This window comes from Otolemur garnettii, unplaced genomic scaffold (assembly GCF_000181295.1).
Source record: "Otolemur garnettii isolate 467f Iridium unplaced genomic scaffold, OtoGar3 scaffold00021, whole genome shotgun sequence".
In the NCBI taxonomy this organism is placed as follows: domain Eukaryota; kingdom Metazoa; phylum Chordata; class Mammalia; order Primates; family Galagidae; genus Otolemur; species Otolemur garnettii.
The window spans coordinates 23369672-23388910 of NW_003852416.1; the positions used below are offsets into that span (position 1 = coordinate 23369672).

General features: G+C 47.8%; 1 protein-coding gene across 1 annotated transcript in view; it reads left to right on the forward strand.

Annotated features, from left to right (window-relative positions):
* SLIT1 (slit guidance ligand 1) overlaps positions 1-19239 on the forward strand; it is a 167781-nt gene that overhangs the window by 23930 nt on the left and 124612 nt on the right. Inside the window, exon 4 of the mRNA XM_003787301.2 lies at positions 175-246. Within this exon, the coding sequence (XP_003787349.1) occupies positions 175-246 (72 nt within the window). The remainder of the gene's footprint in view (positions 1-174; positions 247-19239) is intronic.

Sequence of the window (19239 nt, forward strand, 5' to 3'; positions counted from 1 at the left end):
AAAAAAAAAAAAGAAACTAAGGCCCAGGGAAGGTAATTTTCTTGGGATTTACATGCTGACCCTGTTAGGATTTGAACCCTGGGCCTTCTGACCCTGAACTGGGTGCTTTCTGAGAAGTCCTTTGGATTTCCTGCATGTCTAGGCAATTTCTGATTCTTCTCTTTTCTTTTTTAGGCGACTGAACCGGAACCAGCTGCATGTGTTACCAGAACTGCTGTTCCAGAATAACCAGGCTCTGTCGAGACTGTGAGTGATGCTCTGTGGCCAGAAACTTCCCTCCGAGGTTTATCTCCACTCTGTGGGCGGGCCAGTATTTGGTCAGTGGGGCCTGAACTTTCCTATGGCCTTGGCCCCCACTGTCCCCTGGCAGGAAGGGTTCAGGGCTATGAAGGCCAGGTCCTTTCTGCAGGAAGGAGCCGCGTGAGCATTTCTCCATGGCAAACATTTAAAAGAATCCGCAGTTCATCCAAATTCATGAGATGATGCTGACAGTGCGGGCACAAGGGTATTCTGGAGCAGGCATGCTTGTTGACTGTGATGCCAGCCTTTGCCAGCCTTTGCGGGAGGCTGTCCCATTGTCTTTGGTAACCTGCCTTGGGTTGAATATTCATTTAACTAAGCCCTTCTTGAATCTATTTCTCTTTTCAGCTTGCTGTACCTTTTACAGTAACGCAGAGTGTAATGTTATTAACCATGGTGTTAAGTTGTATTTTTATTTGCTGTCAATGTGCTTCTTTCAAGTTTAAAGGATAATTGCTAATTCTGCTACTTCATGAGTTGCCAAATGTATCTGAATTGTTCCCCCGTCTATTTTCTTTTGTGGGATCTTGGGTTGGACAGGATCTTTGAGATCATCTAAGGAATCTCTTCTGCAGCGCTTTGGCAAGTGGTCCTGCAGTCTTTGCTTGGCTACCTATAGGGGTGGGGAGTTGACCACCTCCACTGGTATTATTCCATTGTTAGACAAATCAGCAACTTAGAAGATTCTTCTTAACTTTGAACTCTAAATCTGCTTTCTAATAACTTATGTTCTCTTAGCTTTGCTTTCTATAACTATCTAGAACTACCAAATATTATTAGGTTTGAAGGGTTATCAGGTTTTTGAATGTTGGGTTGGGAGGTTTTTTAATTCCCTTAATTGTTGTTAACGTAAGAACTTTTGGTTGGGACCTTCTCATGCCCAGTGAGGCCTGAAGAGCCACTGAAGGGGACAGGAGTCTATATTACTCTTGCTCTTGGCACGCCTTGGACCTGAGAGCCAGTGAGAGGCAGTGGCCTCCAGACACATTAGATATTCTCATCCTGGGGGTCCTGGGCTGGCTGCTTTAGGGAGGGGCTGGTAGCAGCCAACAGAGGGATGTCCAGAAGAAGGGCCCTCAAGGGAAGTCTATGGCCCTTTGGGGAATATTTAGAAGCTCTAGAGCCAGAACTTTTGCTTAACACTGCCTTTTTTCTTCAGGCATTGGATCCCTAGCTCTTGGCGGGAGTATTTTCTTATCCAGGAGCTCAGCTGGATTTGGGTGCAGGGAGGCTGTTTTCTTTAGCTTTCTTCTCAATGTTTCTTGGTCTCAGCTGTAAGCAGGTATACAAGCCAGGAGGACTCTGGGAAGACTCCCATGCACACGCACTGCTAGGGCAGCCTAGGACTTGAGTTTACAGCTGAGGCCACTGCATCTTGGGCCCCTCCACAGGCCACCTAACAGAGGACACAGTCTGGGGGAAATGATTAAACAAACCTATTTATCAATCTGGTTGGATGTCTCTGGTGCCTAGGCTCACTGAGTTTTTCGCCTTAGAGCTGGTTATAGGGAAAGATACAGGAGTAAGTGTTTAAAGATCTATTTGCTAATATCCTTTGCCCTACCTCCACCCTGCTGTGCTGACTCAAGCACCTGGCATCCTAAAACATCTCTGCTAACTCTCCTGGTTGGTCTGGCCAAGGAGCACTTAGATCCAGCAACAGAATCCTGCAGGCTGGGGAGAAGGAGGGTGGAGGTGGGTATTGGGCAGGCCCAGCCAGCAGGTGCTCGGGCTCCTCAGGACAGGAAGTGAGGCCCTGCCGGCCCTAGTGGGGGCCCAGACTGAGATGTGAGGGACTGTTCTGGTTCTTCCTGAACATCCACCCTGTTCTTCTGCTCCTCCCTGCAAACCAGTGTCCTGGCCTCATCAGCAGTGTCTCTGTTCTGCCCTGACTTAGATTAGCACCGTGCAGATTCATCTCCCATTTCCTGTGATCTCAGGGCTCAGACCCCAACAGTGTCTTTCCCTACCTTCAGATCCTGGGAGAGAGAATCTGGTTGGCCCATCTTAGGTTAAGAGGTCACCCCTGCACCCATGTGGGCTTGTGTGATCAGCTGGTGCAGTGAGGTTCAGGAGCTGGAGGTGGGAGTTTCTCCCTCAGAAGGCAGTGCCTGGTGGTCCTGCTCTTTCGCCTGTTGACCTTCCCCTTGCTTTGGAGGGATCCATCACTAATCCTTTCCATCTGGACCTAGTTATGGACTTTCATGCAGAGGCTGTTATGCTAACCCAGCATGAAAATGGGCTGGAGAGAGGCCAACTGTGATGGGTAAGGCGTAGTCACAAAGTACATAGGTGGTGTGGTCCGCGTTTCAGTTGATTTCGTCTGTGTAGCCTTCAAAAGTTAAAATCTGCTCACAAGTTATTCTTCACTACTGTTTCCCTCGTGTCGGTTTAGTCTATCTGTTTCTTTTCATATTTGGGGTCTGAGGTGAGGTGATTTGCCTTGGACCACAGAACAGAGTGATGCTAGAGTTGGAATTAGGTTCCAGGCCTGCCAGGGTGCCTAAAGAACATAAAAACGGGGTTAAACCTTGATATAGAAATCTCATGTTTGGGGATCTACCCTTAGGAAATAATAAAACATTGAGCACAGACATGTTCACTGGGACATTATTTAAATATAGAATATTGAAACGAATATGGAAATAATCGAAATGTCCAACATTGGGGGCATGGGTAAGTAAATTATGATGTATCTACTTGATGGAATATTTATGCAGTCATCAAAAATGGCCTTTATGAAAGATGTCAAGTAATGCAGATAAATGTTTGCGCTATCGAAAGCCAGGATGCAAAATTGCATGATCACTAGATACATCGCTCTAAATAATGCGTGAAAAATGACTGCAGAAGGCCAACAGGCTTGCCTGGGGGTGACATTTTTCTTTTCCATGTTTTTCAGATGTTCTCTAAGAAGCACGTATTATTTTTATGGGAGGAAACCTCCCGGTTTTTTAAAAGGGATGAAAAGCTTCTGTAGTCTGCGGTGAAAACGGATGCTGGTTACATGGTGTTGCAGCATTTTCTTTAACCCCGTTGATCCCCGTTTGTGCTTCTCTGAGATAAAGATAACGGTCACCTCATGGGGCTGATGTGAGGATTAGAGAGGTGTGGCTTTATGTCAGAGGGGAACACTGGGACACAAGGGAGGTGCGCAGGAGGTGGCGAGTGAGTTCACATTGGAACTGTTTTGGAGGCTGGCACGTCTGACTCCCAGAGTGACCCACCCTGCGCATCTGACCAGCCTCAGTGTTGGTTTCTCCCCACCTCTCTGGCAGCTCACAATCACCCCCTCACTTTGCAGGGAGCTTTCCCCAACAGGGGTTTCTTGTTTTTGTTTTATTCTTGAGGGGCTTAGGCGCTCCTGCAGGGGAGGCCGGTGAGCTGTGGCAGAACTGGACTTTGCGTTGGGATGGTCACTGTGCAGGTTCAGGATGTTCACGAAAGGAATCTGCTCTTTGTACTCTTGTGTGCTCTCCTGGAACCGGTGGGTGATGTTACACTGGACACATTTCTTGGTGTCCTGAATTTACATTCTCTACTTGGGGAGGCTCCCAATAAGGGTGGGCCTGGTGTTCCCAATCAGCAGCCCCTCACCCCTGCAGGATAGAGCACCCCACTCTCTGTCTACAGTTAGAAGGAGTCGGGGCACTGAAGATGTGCACCTGTCTGGGACACCCTTTCACTGTCTCACTGTCCCGGGGCTGTTGTGAGAAGTCCTGGGAAGTGCAGGTACCAGAAGTACCAGAAGTGCAGGTACCAGAAGTACCAGAAGTACTGGTTACAGTAATGATTAGCAGGAGGCGCATGCTGAACGACTTCCAGTGTTGTCTGATTTCATTATCAGAAGATCTCTATGGGGTCAGTATTTCTCCCATTTTACAGATGAAGAAATGTGAGCTCAGAGGGTTGTGATATGCCCAAGGAACCGAGTCACATTTGAACCTTGGTCCTGGTACTAGAGCTTGTTCTTACGTATCACCCCTGCACCTCCTCACTCATCCACTCCCACCCCCATCCACCTCCCCATATGCCCCCCACCCTACCATCCCTTCTTCTACCCAACTATTTCTTTATCTACTCACCATACATCCACCTCTGTTTATCCACTCATCAATCCCACCAATCCATTCCTCCATCCCCCAGCTCCTCCTCCCAACCTGCCCACCTGCCTACCCTTCTACCAGCCCAACTGTAAACCTACCGAGACATTCCTCTGCCCCCTAATTCATGCCCTCAGGCTCTCCCTCCACACCCCCACCTTCCATCTGCTACCCACCACCCGCTGGTTGAGCAGTTCCAAGGGCCTCCTGGGGACCCAGCATGGCACCAGGTGCTGAGAATCTATGTAAGATGCCCTGACTGTCCAGGAGGTGACAGTCTGTCATCAGTGCTCTTTGAGAGCAGCGGGCCACCCTCTAACCTTCTAGCAGGTTGGAGTGGGTAGGGACAAGTGCTTTAGCAGCTGACCTGTGCCTCCTATAGGGACTAAGTGTGCTAGGGTTTAGGGTTGGCTCCTACCAGCACTTAGGTGTGGAAATGTTTTCATGGACATACACAGGATGTACACAGAGGTTAAATTTAGGTCTAGAGGGACATATTTGAAACCTGACTGCTTAGAGCTGCAAAATCCAGTCTTTACCCAGGTTCAGGTGGGGAGCAGGGGGGTTCAGCCTACCCTTCACCTTGCTGCCTCTGCCTCCAGGTCTGGGGAGGGGTCTCCCTGCTGCCTCAAAGCCCTCCTCTTGCTGGCTGCATTCTCCTCCTCATCCAGAAGCCACTTCTGGAAACCCAGTTCCCCTGGGCTTCCTTTTAGCCTTGAAACCAATATGTGTCCCGACAAGATTGACCTTTTGTGTCTCTGCTGGGCCTAGAAGGGGTGGGGGTGGGTGATTAAGGGCAGCCCAGGGCATTTATTTCTCCTTATTTATATCCCTGTTGTAAAGACCACCATAACTCATTAACAGGGCCCTGGTGGTTGGAGAGGCGTGGATGTGATATTCTGTAGGAGTCCTGTTGAAGAATGCCTGACCCTATCGACCCTGTCTCAAGCTGGGTTTAATTAAACTGTCAGCACTGGTCATAAGAACAAAGCTTCCCTTCCCGTCCCGGTCCCCAGCCCCCATCGGAGGCAGGAGGGCATTCTTAGCTGAAATGAAGAGCTGTTAAAAATGGATCTGTCTTGCCTTCAAGGGAAATTACCCAAAGCAGGAAGGTGACCTCGATATTGTGACATGTCCATGCCAGGCAGCAGAGCTGTGGCGCTGAACCAGTCTCTCTCTGAAGATGGCCGATGCTGGAGGAATGGGACTCTGGAGCTGCCCTCTGCCTGCCAGGCTTCCTTCCTGCCAGAACAACCAGGGGACTCCTTAAGATGCTATCCATCCCTTCTCCCAGAAAGAACTTCATGAGCTTTGTCTTGTGAGATGTCAAGATGTTTCTGGCATTAATGACAAAAAGAAGTTTCCGTGGTTAGACAAATTTGGGAAGTGCAGAGTCCTTTGGAGACGGACTTTCCAGACCCTTTAATGTGCTCACATGCATATTAAAGCTCCCTGGGGAGACGTAGAGGGTTGCATCTCCCAAACTAATTTGACTTGTGAACCTCTTTACGGTTTCATTTTTTAGGGAGAGACCTGTTAACATCTTGTGGGCCTGGTGTTAAGTAACTTGCTAAGGTCTCAGTCAATAAGGGTCAGAACTGAGATTAGAACCCAGATCCACTTGACCCTGAACCATGCACTTACCTCCAAACCATCAGTATTTGAACTAGAATATGAGTCATCAGTGGGGAGCTTATTAAAATGCAGATCCCCAGGCTCACACTCTCAGATGTCCTGAGCCAGCAGGCATGGAGGGGCCCAAGAATCAGCATTATTGTCAAGCCCCTCTTTATCTGGTCTGCACTTCCAGAAGCCTTGCTTCCCAACAAGTGTGGTGTGAGTCTTAGGTAGGGACTGCCCCACCTTGGGTAGAGCCCCTGTTCGCTTCTGCCTGGCCTGATCCACATGTAAGAGCTACACCAAGTAAGCAAAGACCCCGAGAGCAGATGCTTCTCCTCCTGCAGCCGTGCAGAAAGCAATTTGGGGATTATGAGTTGGCAATTATGGAGCACTCTGGATTCTCAAAGTGCTTTCCAATCATTAAATCTATGCCTGCTGTCAAGGTTCAAGTGAAAAAGGCCAGCATCCCACTGGGCCGGCACGGGAGCCTCTGGGAAGGGGGCGGTGGCCTGAGATTGACATCCCGCATGCAAGAGTAGACTGATGTGCCCAGATGGATGAATGGCCGAGACACAGCCCTGGCGCCCGGCTGTGGGCTTTGAATCCAACTCTGCCCCCAGCTGGCTCAGAACCATGCAGGCCTTCACAGATTTGGACAGCCCAGGGAGCCCAGGGCCTGGGAGGGCTGGGGGAGGGGGGGAGCGGTCAGTGGGTCACTCTAGGAGAATGCCCAGTGAATGCAGAGTGCCCTGTACTTACAGGGACTCAAAGGCATGAAAAACCGCAGTCTTCTCCTACAGTATTACAAAAGTCAGTAGGAGACAGACGGAATTCATAAGCATCAGAAGATTCTGAATAGAGAGGCGTGCACGCGGGGCGGGGGGCTATTGTGAATAACTTTGGGGAGGTAAAGATTTTTTAAAAACCATTTGAAAAATTATACAAGTAATTTTGCTAAGATACTAAACATTTGGGAAATAGAGGAAAAACCAAGAAAGAGAAAGCATTTAGTTTTTTAGTTAAAAATACTTGCACTAACATGTAAAAAATTTTCAAAATAAAATTTAATACCAAAGCAATATGTAATTGTTATAATAATAATTACTATTTGCTAAGCACTTGTGTGCTAAGCACTTTATGTTCATTTCCTCACTTTAATTGGTACAGTCCTATGCAATGGGTCTGTTACTATCTCCATTTTACAGACAGGAGAATTGAGGCACAGAGTGGGTAAGTGAACTGGTCACATAGCTAGTCCTTGGCAGATTTAAGCTTGGAGCCCAGGGAGTGTGACTCCAGAGGGAGTTCTTTCTCATCATGCTATACAGCTTCTTCATTGTAGAAAATAGAGAAAAAGGAAGAAGAAAGAGATCGCTCACGAGGCTTCTGGGGCAGTGAGTTTGAAGAACGTGGGAGACACAGGAGGGTGGAGAGGAAGGATGAAGGACGTCCCTGTGGAGGAAGCTCTGTGTGGACAGTGTGAATCTGGTTCCCTGTGAGCAGGGTCCCACAGTTCTACAGTGTTATAAGCTTGGCTTGGGAAGAGGAGTGGACAGGGTCCAGACCTAGAATGTTCTAGAAGGAGGTGATGGACAGGGATTAGGCAGAGGGAACCACAGAGTGTTCTTGAAGAGCTGAGTGACTGAGTGAGGGTGAGCCTCAACTAGCCCCAGTGAGGCCTCCCCACCTGTCCTCCCAGGTCTCTATACTTGAGCTGTGAGCCGGATGCTGCCTTCCACCACAGTTCCTCACTTCCTCCCTCCCCAGATGGAAGTGACTGTCGCCTCCTCAGTGCCCTCTTTTTCTGTTTCTTTGTAAGACTTTTTTTATCATGGTAAAATATATCTCAAATATTTATCATTTTAACCATTTGTAAGTGTACACTTGAGTGTGGCATTAAATACATTCATGAAATTGTGTAACCATTGCTACTATCTATGCAAAAGATATTTTCACCACCACCCAAAATAAACTTTGCACCCCTTAGGCAGTAACCCTGCCCCCTGCACCAGCTCCTGGGGGCCTCTCTTCTACTTTCTGTTTCTGCGACTTTCCCTCTTCTCAGCACCTCATATAAACGGAATCATAAGTATTGGCCCTTCTGCAATTGGCTTATTTCACTTATCATCACATTTCTGAGGTCCATCCATGTTGCAGTGCTTATCAAAATTTGCTTCCTTTTAATGGTTTCCTAGTGTCCCACTATATGGGTCAGTGATGTTGTGTTGATCCCTTCAGCTGTCGGTGGATGCTGGGTGGCTGTTGATAGACAGCCTCCAAAACTCCGACCTCCAAAACTGTGAGGTAGGAACTGTGTTAAGTCACTAAGTTTGTGGCAATTTGTTACAGGGGCAGCAGGAAACTAATATAGACAGCAGGAGCAGCTGCCATGGGCTGAATAGCATCTCCTTCTAAATTCAAATGTTGAAGTCTTACGTGGTGTGATGGAGATGGCCTTTAGGAGGAAGTTGAAATCGTGAGGGTGGGGACCTCAGGATGAGATTAGTGTCTGTATAGGAAGAAATGCCAGCAAGATGGCTCTCACTCTTCCCCCAGCCTTATCACCATGTGAGGAGGACACAGCAAGAAAGTGGCCGTCTGCAAGCCAGGAAGACAGTCTTCTCCAGGTCCCCATGACACTGGCACCCAGCCGATGGTGTTCTGTTGTGACAGCTCTGCCGCAGCAATGACCACATTCCAGGTCCGGGATCATGGGCAGATGAGTAAAACCCAGTTATTCAATATCCTTGAAAGCAAAACTAGCTCAGAGTCCATTAAACTGTGACAAGGCATCATAGAGAAATGAGCTCAGATGAGTCAGTGCACATTAGCAAATCTCCAGTTGCCTCATTAAGATGTGAAAAAATATACCCCTTACCAAACTCTGAGAGTTTTTTGCTAACAAGCTTTTTGCAAAGCATCAAGTGCTTTAAGGATGTCTGGTAATATTTTTATTAGGCCTGTTTTTTTAAAGTATAAGCACTTTTGTTCAGGTTAGTGTCCACCTCAGCAGGCTGTGGTCAAGCCCAATCCTGATCTGAGGAGCCCAACCAGGGTCCACTCTGGTGTGCAGGCTCATGGGAGGGTCCACTCGTGCCAGGCTGTTTGTCAGCTCCAACAACTGGCCAGATAGAGGCCTGCATCTCCTCAGCAAAGGTCAGTACATGGCTGGACCTGAGAGAACTGAGGGGAAAAAACCAGAGGTTAAGACGTGGGGCTGGGTTTATCTGCCTCTTACCTCCCCTTTTAACCCCTCTACTCCAAAACTGCCCCAAAGAGCAGGAGACACTCAGAGCTCCCCTGGGACAAAGATCAGGCATCTGTCAAGATAGTCCACATTTACATTGGGGCCAAAACCAGACTGAGCACGGAGATGGACATCCCAAGGCTCCTGGCCCTACAGCTTGGGGTGGAAGTGTTGGGGCAGGAATAAGCTCAAACACAGCAGACAGTGGTTTTAGCCATGTCACCAGAGAGATGCCTTTTGATGCCTCTCCCACCCCTCCCCAAACCCAACATTTGAAAGATCTGGGCTGTTAAAATATCTTTATTAATAATATGTCTTCCCATAATTGCCAGGCAGTGTTTCTCATTAGCGTCAGCCAGTACGGCACCAGCAAGCTGATTCCAAAGCATAGGATTCTAGCTACAGACCAGAGATGGTGCCTCGGAGTGACCATGTTTTGCCTTACACGACACACACTGCAAAGAGCTTGAGGAACCCCCATTGCTTCTTCTTGGAGCTCTCTGGCCTACTGATACCTGGCTAGGAATCCCAGGTAGAAAGCAGAACCTCCTGGGCCACAGGGCTCAGTGTAAGGGGAGGGTTGGCCGGAAGGCGCTGGGCCCTAGCCCATCCTAATCAGCGGGCAAGTCAGTCAAACCCTACCAGTGTACATGTCATCGCCATGAACCCTGCGTCTAGCCTGGTGCCAACTCACATCTGTCTCCACTCACTGAAAGGTCCATGCTTCTTATTTTATTCCCTCCTCTCTTTGTTCCCAGCTCAAGCTCTCCCTCCAGGAAGCAGGGGCCATCTTCAGGGTTCTCTATGACAACCCTCACAGAGGGGTACCCAGGGTGGTTCCCCAGACACTCTATTTAACTCTGCTCAATAAACTTTGTTTATTTTGTTTTGTGAGACAGAATCTCACTCTGTGGCCGTGGGTTGAGTGCCTTGGCAACATCATAGCTCACAGTAACCTCAAACGCTTGGATTCAAGTAATCCTCATGCTTCAGCTTCCTAAGGAGCTGAGTCTACAGGCACCCACCACAATGCCCAGCTAATGTTCCTAGTTTTAGTAAGGTTGGGGGGGGGTAGATGATTCTCAATCTTCCTAAGGCTGGTTTTGAACTCCTAAACTCAAGTGATCCTCCCATGTGGGCCTCCCAGAGTGCTAGGATTATAGGTGTGAGCCACTGCACTCAGTCCCAGAAAACTTTCTTTATTCTGTAATTCAGCACTGGGCCTTGAATATTTGGCTTCATGCTTCCAGGCCACAGGTCAAGGCTAAGTGCAGGTCAAATAGAATAGGGATAAGAGAGAAAGCACTGAATTTGGTGGCAAGTCCATGAAGCTGGAGCCCACTGTTGGGGACAGCGGCTGCCACCAAAAAGATACCAGGGCTTGCCAGCCTGCTAAATCTGCTTGTGCCAGGGGAACAGGAATAGGCAGTGCCTGAATTGCCTTCCAGTCTGGTGGGGGAGGCAGGCAAAGAGTTATAAGGGACATGGTGGAGCTCTGACGGAGGCTTGGGCAGCTGCTAATAGGACTCAGGGGGCTAAAATCAAGATGTTGGCAGAGGCGTGTTCCTTCTGGAGGTTTCAGGGAAGTTGAAAATCTGTTCCTTTTCTTTCCCACTTTCTAGAGGCTGCCTGAGCTCCCTTGGCCTGTGGCTACATCACTCTGACTTCTGCCTCCTCAGTTATATATTTTCTGACCCAATACTCCTGCATCCTTCTTTCCCTTACAGGGACCCTATAAGTGACTACGCTGGGCCTACCTAGATAATTGAAGTTCACATCTTCATTATAAGATCCTTTATCTAAGCACATCTGCAAAGTCCCTTTTGCCATGTAAGACATTCACAGGTTCTAGGAATTAGGACTTGGACATCTTTGGGGAGGGCATTATCCTGTCTACCATGTCCTCTTCCCTTGGGAGGACAATAACCCACACCTATGCCTCCCTGCCTGGAGCTGCAGAGTCATGCACACCCCACCCTAGCTCTAGGGGCAGCAAAGGCAAGGCCTCCAGGCAGCACTACTGCTCTCCCAGTTTGCAGTTAGGCTCCTTGGCGTTGAGCCTTCTCTTTTGAGTCCAACGGTCATGGGTGCTGATAAGTTGTGGGATTCTGGGCAAGTTACCTAACCTCGCTGTGTCTATTTCCTCATGTGTAAAGTGTAGGGTTGTGAGGATGGGGTGACTTGTCTGGAGCATGTAGACCAGGCACTGTGATTATGATCATCATCCCAAGCAGCAGAAGCAATGGAGGGGGGGCAGCATCCCCTCATGCCTCTTTGCTTGGATGTGGAGGACGATCTGCTGTCCTGGAAATCTTCATGGGAAGCCCTTGGCTGGAAGGCTTGTCGGCTCTGCCTTCATCAAGGCCTCTGCAGGAGTCTCCAGGCGCACAATGCCTCTAGCTTGTCTCCCTCATTCCACCTGCTCTGGGTCCTCGCCTGTCTTCTCTGTGGGGGACAGAGCTTCTTATCTCTCCCTATGCATCTAGCCTTGGCTCACTCTGGATTTGGCAGCAGCTTAGCCCACTGCCTGAGAGCTTTGCTCCTAGCATTTCTTTCTTTGGTTTGTAGGCTGAAAATAAGGTAGTGACTTTGTGCATGTGGAAGAATTTCTGTAGCGTCTTTCTCTGAACACATTCCCCCAGGAGTTGACTTTATCACAGAGCTCTTTATTAGATTAAGCTGGCATGAACATTAACATGAATTATAATTCATTACCCCTAAATTCTTGATGTACAGCAACACAAAATTTGAAGATATAAACACCTGGACCCAATGCCTTACCTTTTCCATTAATTCTTAACTGCTGTGGATCCTTGCTCAGTCTAATGTTGACTTTAGCATTAAGCCTCTTAGCATAAAAGGCCTTCTTAGAAGACACACACACACGGTCTTATGACTTTGCAACCTCAGGTCATCTTGGCATTGGAAGTCCACAGGGGCAGTGGAGGTGGGTATTCATGTTCCAAAGACGCCTCCGCACTCACTGACATCTCTGTGTGCTGGTTCTGCTCCATTGAACCCAAGCCCCATCCCTCCTTCCTTTCCATTCTAGACTGTTCTGCCTCTCATCAGTGTTGGCTTTGTAGAAAATTGTGATAAACACATAACATAAAAGTTACCATCTTTCTTTTTAGGTGTGCAGTTTAGTAGCGTTAAGTGTATTCACACTGTTGTTAAACAGATCTCCAGAACCTATTCATCTTTTAAAACCGAAACTCTACCCATTCTAGAGTCACTCTCTTCTTCTCTCACCCCAGCCCCTGGCAGGCACCATTCTCCTTTCTGTTTCCATGAATCATGCAATTACTTAATTATTTGTCTTCCAGGTGGTTTGTTCCACCTGGTATAACGTCCACAATCTTCATCCAGGTTGTAGTGCGTGACAGGATCACCCAACCTCTTAAGGCTGAATATATTCCATTATATGCATGAAACACATCTGTGATCGCCGTTGGGGTCACTGCCACCCTTGGCTGTTTTGAGTCGTGCTGCTATGAACAGGGGTGTACACATATCCCTTTGAAACCCTGCTTTCAGTTCTTTTATATTTACCCAGAAGTGGGATTGCTGGATGATATGGCCGTTCTATTTTTAAGTTTTGAGGGACAGTCATATTGCTTTCCATAGCAGCTGAACTATTTTAAATCCCACTGTCAGTGCACAAGGGTTCCAATTTCTGGACATCCTTACTGAGACTTGTTATTTCTCTCTCTCCTTTTGGGAATAGCCATCCTAATGGGTTTGAGAGGGTATGTCATTGTGGTTTTGAGTCACATTTCTCTGATGAGTAGTTATGTTGAGCATGTTAGCTATACTGGACATAACTTGATTAGTTATGTTGGCCATTTGTATATCATCTTTAAAGAAATTTCTATTCAAGTCTTTGTCTGTTTTTTAATTGGGTTATTTGATTTTCTGTTATTGGGCTAAAGTTCTTTATATATTCTGGATATTGACCCCTTATCAGATATAACATTTGCATGTATTGTATCCCATTCCATAGGTTGCCTTTTCATTCTGTTGATCGTGTCTTTTGATGCACAAAGTTTTAAGTCTGATGTAGTCCCTTTTGTCTGTTTTTGCTTTTGTTGCCTGTGCTTTGGTGTCATCTCCAAGAAATCATTGCCAAATTCAATGTCATGGAGCTTTTCCCCTATGTTTTCTTCTAGGAGTTTTATTGTTTTAGGTCTTACATTCAGGTCTTTGATCCATTTTGAGTTAATTTTTATATATGGTATGAGATAGGGCTTGATTCTATTCTTTAGTATATGGAAATCCAATTTTACCAACACTATTTGTTGAAGAGACAGTCTTTTCCTCATTATGTGGTTGTGGCACACTTGTTGAAGATCATTTGACCGTGCACAAGTGTTTATCTCTGGACTTTCCATTCTATTCCAGCAGTCTGTTTGTTTGTCTGTCTTTATTCCAGTTCCATACTGTTGTGATTACTGTAGCTTTGTTGTAAGTTTTGTTTTATTTTGTTTTGTTTGAGACAGAGTCTCAAGCTGTTGCCCTGGGTAGAGTGCTGTGGCATCACAGCTCAAAGCAACCTCCAAGTAAGGCTCAAGCGATCCTCTTGCTTCAGGTTTTCTATTTTTGGTAGAGATAGGGTCTCATTTTTGCTTGGGCTGGTCTTGAACTCAAGAGGTCAAGCAATCCACCTGCCTTGGCCTCCCAGAGTGCTAGGATTACAGGCGTGAGCCGTCATGCCAACCTGTAGTAAGTTTTGAAATCAGGACATGTGAATCCTCTAGCTTTATTCTTTTTCAAACTTGTTTTGGCTATTTGAAGTTCAGTGATGGCTTTTTACTTGAAAGCACAAGGAACATGCCATAGCAGAAAAGAGGGTACAGGAACTTAGATCTTCAGATTTAAATGAGACAAAGTCATCTACTCTAGCCTCTGCTTAAACACATCTGGTGATGAGAGCTCAGGCTTCACAAGACAGCTGGTTTTGTTGGAAAGTACCTCTGATCATTAGGAATCCTCATACAAACCACCTTGATCTGTTTTCTTGGTGTGTTCACCCAGTGACTTTTTTTCACCTGGTAGTTTTGGTGCTGCTCTCTAGAGTTATACTCAGAGCATGGGTGTGTGCCAAGGGTCAGCCCTTTATCTAGTCATTATCTTTGGCAGATTCTTCAAGGAACCATGCATGTTTCTAGGACAGAACTGTGAGAATTATTTATAAGAGGTCATGGGGCTAAAGCCATCTTGAAACAACTTACCTTCATTGTATTGTATAGATTGCTTCCAAGATTCGTGGATATCCCATACTCTCTGCAGTCTCCCTTGGTTTATCCCATTTGTCCCAGGAAGATTCATGAAGGAGACCCCTAGGACTTCCTCACCCTGTCTATTGGGGGCTGCTCCAGAGGCTCCAATTTGAGAAGCATGGGGTTGTAGTTCTAGGAAGCCAATGTGCTTTAACAAACTAAGATCCTTCAGCCAGGGGCAGTTTCCTCATCTTCCTCTAGGAAACTAGCCCTTACCAGGCCTTCCTGTCCATAATTAGAGCCTCTTAGGATGGAATAGTAAGGAGGTGAGGATGGAAGGTTCTTAGAGGGCTGGGTTGGGAGCAACCTGGGGCATCCTGGGAACTTTTTGGCAGAGTGTAATAGAAACAAGCATTGAGCAGGGAGCCTGGACACTTACTTGTGTCTCTGCCTGGCTGTGACACCTGGGGCAAGTCACTTAGCATCTCTGAACCATGCTCTGCTTTTCATTCTCATTAATGACATGGAAAAATGTACAGAGGGGATGTTCAGCTGGTTTGTAGGAGGCATGACACTGAAAAGGGCTGGCCATAGTGCTCAGGATGACAGAGGGAAGACTGAAAAATCATCTCCATGAACTGGACTGGGATCAGTGAGGTGAAACTGAATGTTGATACATATGAAGGCGACTGTGAAAGCACCAAGCGGGAGACCTGGCAGGGCTTGTCAAGAGCCACTGTGACTTCAAGCTAAGGATGTGTCAAGTGGGCGCCAAGGTGGCCGAAAGAGCGAGAATGTCCTTCCCAGGGGAGGGGATAGTCTTGTTCTAGTCTGTGCTGATTCAAACACATCCAGAGAACAGTGTTCAGTACCAGGATCTGTGCTTTATTGTAGGTAGTTGTGGGGAGGGTAACTAGCATTGGGAGACATCTGGAAACCATTGCACATGGGATATAATCCAGGTGCCTCGGGCTGTTTGGTGTGATGAAAAGAAAATGTAGAGGAACCCGGAGAGTCATTTTCAAATCTGTGCTCAGGGCTGTCATGAGGACCAGGGAGCCAATTTGTTCCAGGAGCTGGGTACAGAGGGTGGAGGTGGGTTTTGTTCTGCCCGAGGCCCTGGATACGGGCCGGCTGTTGAGAGGTGGGCTGCTCTGCTGTGGCCTCACCCTGGAAGCGTCCAAGTGGGAGCTGAATCCGCATCTGCCAGGAGCTGCTGGGGGAGCTTGGGCTTGAGGACCTGGGGGTGTTTTAGATGCAGAGACCCTGTCCAGGGAGGAACAGAGGGCTGGTGAGCAGTGTTCAGGATGGCTAATCTGCTTGCAGACACATGCAGCTGGCAGATGGTGAGGGCCTGGAAGTCCCTTAGACCAAGCCTCGGTGTTGGAAGCCATCCCTTACAGCAAAGTGGTTCCAGGGAACCGTGTAACAAAATATTTACCAGACCCCAGATTCTGGCTCACGTTTTTGGAGTCAAATTTGGAACAATAAAAATCAACCAATTGCTTTGGCAATGATGTCTCATCTGTGAAGAGACACAGAAGGTTTATCTGCAGGCCAAACTCTCCTGAGGATGTGTCTGGTACTGGGGGTGCCCAGAGGAGCCCGCTGTCCCCTAGGCCCTCCCCACACCCGGGCCATCGCCTGCGGAGAATGACTCATTTCCCCCTTTGAAGTTGAGGCGCGGTTGTCTTTGGAGCCCTGGTGTTTGTACCCCTCTGCTCCTTCATTCAACAAAGGCCCTTCTGTCGGCAGATTGAGGAGGCCACGCAGGGAAGGGTTAGAAAAGGAAGGTATTGACTGAATACCAATAAGGAGGGGAAGTGTGTTTATGGAGAATGAGGGGCTCCAGGCAACTCAGGGCCCACTCGTGCTGTGCAAACAGAGCGGAGAATTCCCTTTGGCGGGTTTGTTTTACTAAAGGCTCTGGGGCCCAGAGGAGGGTGGTGCGAGGTGGAACAGGAGAGAGGGAGGAAATATTTCACAATTCCAAGCTGAAGCTTAGCCTCTTGTTGGGAGGGGCTGGCTTGAGAGCTGCAGGGTAACAAAGAGGCAGTGTGGGCTGGTGACAGTTAGGGGGGAACACATGGCAACTAATGGGGTAGTAATGGGTGGGGAGGTAACCTGGGAAAAGCTGGTACAAGGAAAGCTGGCACATAAATTCTGGTGGCGCGACACCCCTCTTGGCAGGGAGACAGCGGCTACTCTTTCACCCTCCCCACGGCCAAAGCCAGAGAGGTTCCCACTCCCAGGGATGTGGCCGGGGTGAGAGATGGCTGGAAGAGGAAAAGCCACGCTGGGATTTCATTGCCCTGCAGGGCTCTAGTAAAGACACAGAGGAAGAGGAGAGATACAGGCTCAGTGCCCAGAATGAGCACAAGGAGGTGTCCTTGCTGCCACCCACTCCACTCCCAATAGTGGCCACGCGTCACCTGTGACTCTACGCTCAGCACTCCCCCAGGGCACCCACCTCTGGAGAGGCTTTGTCCACGTGGGAGCCCCCCCAACTGTTCAATGGGAACACAGTGTGTCCTACAGAGGCCCCCAGTGCCCTAGTAGGAGGGTTCAAAGACAACGGCTTTCCTGTTCACTGAGGCCCCCGGAACTCCACATGCCATTTCTAGGAGAATCATTTGGACGTGTCAGCTCTCAAAGGGGACAATATTTATTACGGAGGTGGGGGGCTTTTGGAGGAAGCCATTTAGTAGTTTGCATTTGAACTTTTATGGCTTCCAAGAGTCTCCTCCAAGAACCAGGGGCGCCCCAGAGTCCAGAAGAGTGTGCTCCTTGGTGGAGGTTTGGGGTCTCTCTCACAGACTAACTGGGATTTGATCAGGTTAATGATACTCTTTTCTTAGAAAACAAAACTACTTTTTATTTATGTATGAATCTTTGTGTGTGTGATCAGCTCTTCTCTTCATAGGCATTAGAAATGTTTAGGAAAAAAGAAAGAGAAAGGAGGGTGCCAGCGGGTGGGAACATACTGCCAGCCTCTCCTCCAGGGCTCCTGGCTGTGGGCGTGAATCCTTAATGTGATTCCTGGTTGATATTTGCAAAGTAGCAGCTGGTCCTAGACTCCTGAGCGCTTGCAGTCTCCCATGGTGTTTGTCCCTCCTGAAGGTGGCGGGAATTCTAGAGATGACCTACAGCCTGCTGCCTGGCTGATAGGCAGCCCTCATTCTGAGTCTTCTCCCCAGCTTGGCTGCGGGGACCAGGGACTAGCTTCCTTCTCTGGATGGATGGATGGATGGATGGATTTATTCACCCAACCAACTTATTACAAGCTTGCAACCTGCAGTCACTTGTCGGGCACAGGAAATAGCAGGAGGAATTAGATACGGTCCTGGGCTTAAGCGTGGTGTTGGCTGGTGGTTGCAGGGGTTGCTGATTTCTCAAGTGGGTGATGTACGCTGTGAGGATTTGACGGCTGGTTGGTAGCCTGGATTTCTCCCTCCTGGTGCCCATGAAATGAAATAAATGGAATGTGAAAGAAAATGAATGGAAGTGAAAAATCATATTTCCACCAGGACAGAGGCACATACATCAGTTACACAGCTGTTCCAACATCATTCCTCTGTCTCAGATATGTTGAAATTGATCACTGCCTCTGGGTTTCTGAATAACTTATCAAGGCAGCTGGAGAAAACAAACCAGTTTTCTACAAGTCACAACTCCATTTCTAAGGAACAAAGGGGGAGAAATCATCTTGGAAAGATCCTTACAGTAAACTACAAGTAAGGGCAGGAATTCATTTATCAATGATTTTACATATTATAATATCTCTCACAGCCAGCTGGACTTGACATGAGACTTCTGTTGTCCCTTGGGGAAAGGCTGTGGACAACTGGTCATTTGAACATTGTCCACAGACCACATGACTCTGTCCCTGGGGCTCCTTGTGGGAGTGTGTCCCTTGTTGATAAGCGCCATCTGTTGATGGTGGAGATAATGCAGAGTTGAGCATTTCTGAAGCCCCAGGTGACTCCAAGGCCCTTATATGGGAATGTCATTATCAGCTTCCATCTGGACTTTGCATGTAGTGTCCTCCGATGCCACCCAAACACAGTCAGCTCTTGGTATATTCAGGAGATTGGTTCCAGCCAACCCTGCTCCCAGTATACACCAAAATCTGTGCATACTCAAGTCTAGCGGTCAGCCTTCAGAACCCGTATACACGAAAAAACAGCCGTAAGTGTGGGTTTTAAATCCTGCCAATATTGTATTTTCCACCTGTGTTTGGTTGAAAAGAAATCTTAGTATAAGTGACTCTCACAGTTCGGACCCGTGTTGTTCAAGGGTCAACTGTAATGGGGGGATTGGGCATAACTGGGAAGTTAATTTTAGACTCTAGAACCCACTATCTCTGCTGTTTACTGGTCAGGTGACAACTTTGGGGAAAATTGGTTAATCTTATTTAGATTCAGTTTTCTTATCTGGAGAAAGCGCTCCAGATAAGAGCTCCATAATAAGGACCAATCTCTCAAATTGTTGAACATGCATTTAATGAGATAATGCCAGGAACCAGACTATCAAAAAACATTAGGCTTATATTTTTCTTGGTAGTTAAGTCCAAGTTCTACTAACAGAAGGAAATACATAGAACAAAAGAAAACAATTCCAGGCTCGGCGCCTATAGCTCAACCGGCTAGGGCGCCAGCCATGTATACCTAAGGTGGCGGGTTCGAATCCCCAGCCCGGACCCGCCAAACAACAATGATGGCTGCAACCAAAAAAAAATAGCCGGGCGTTG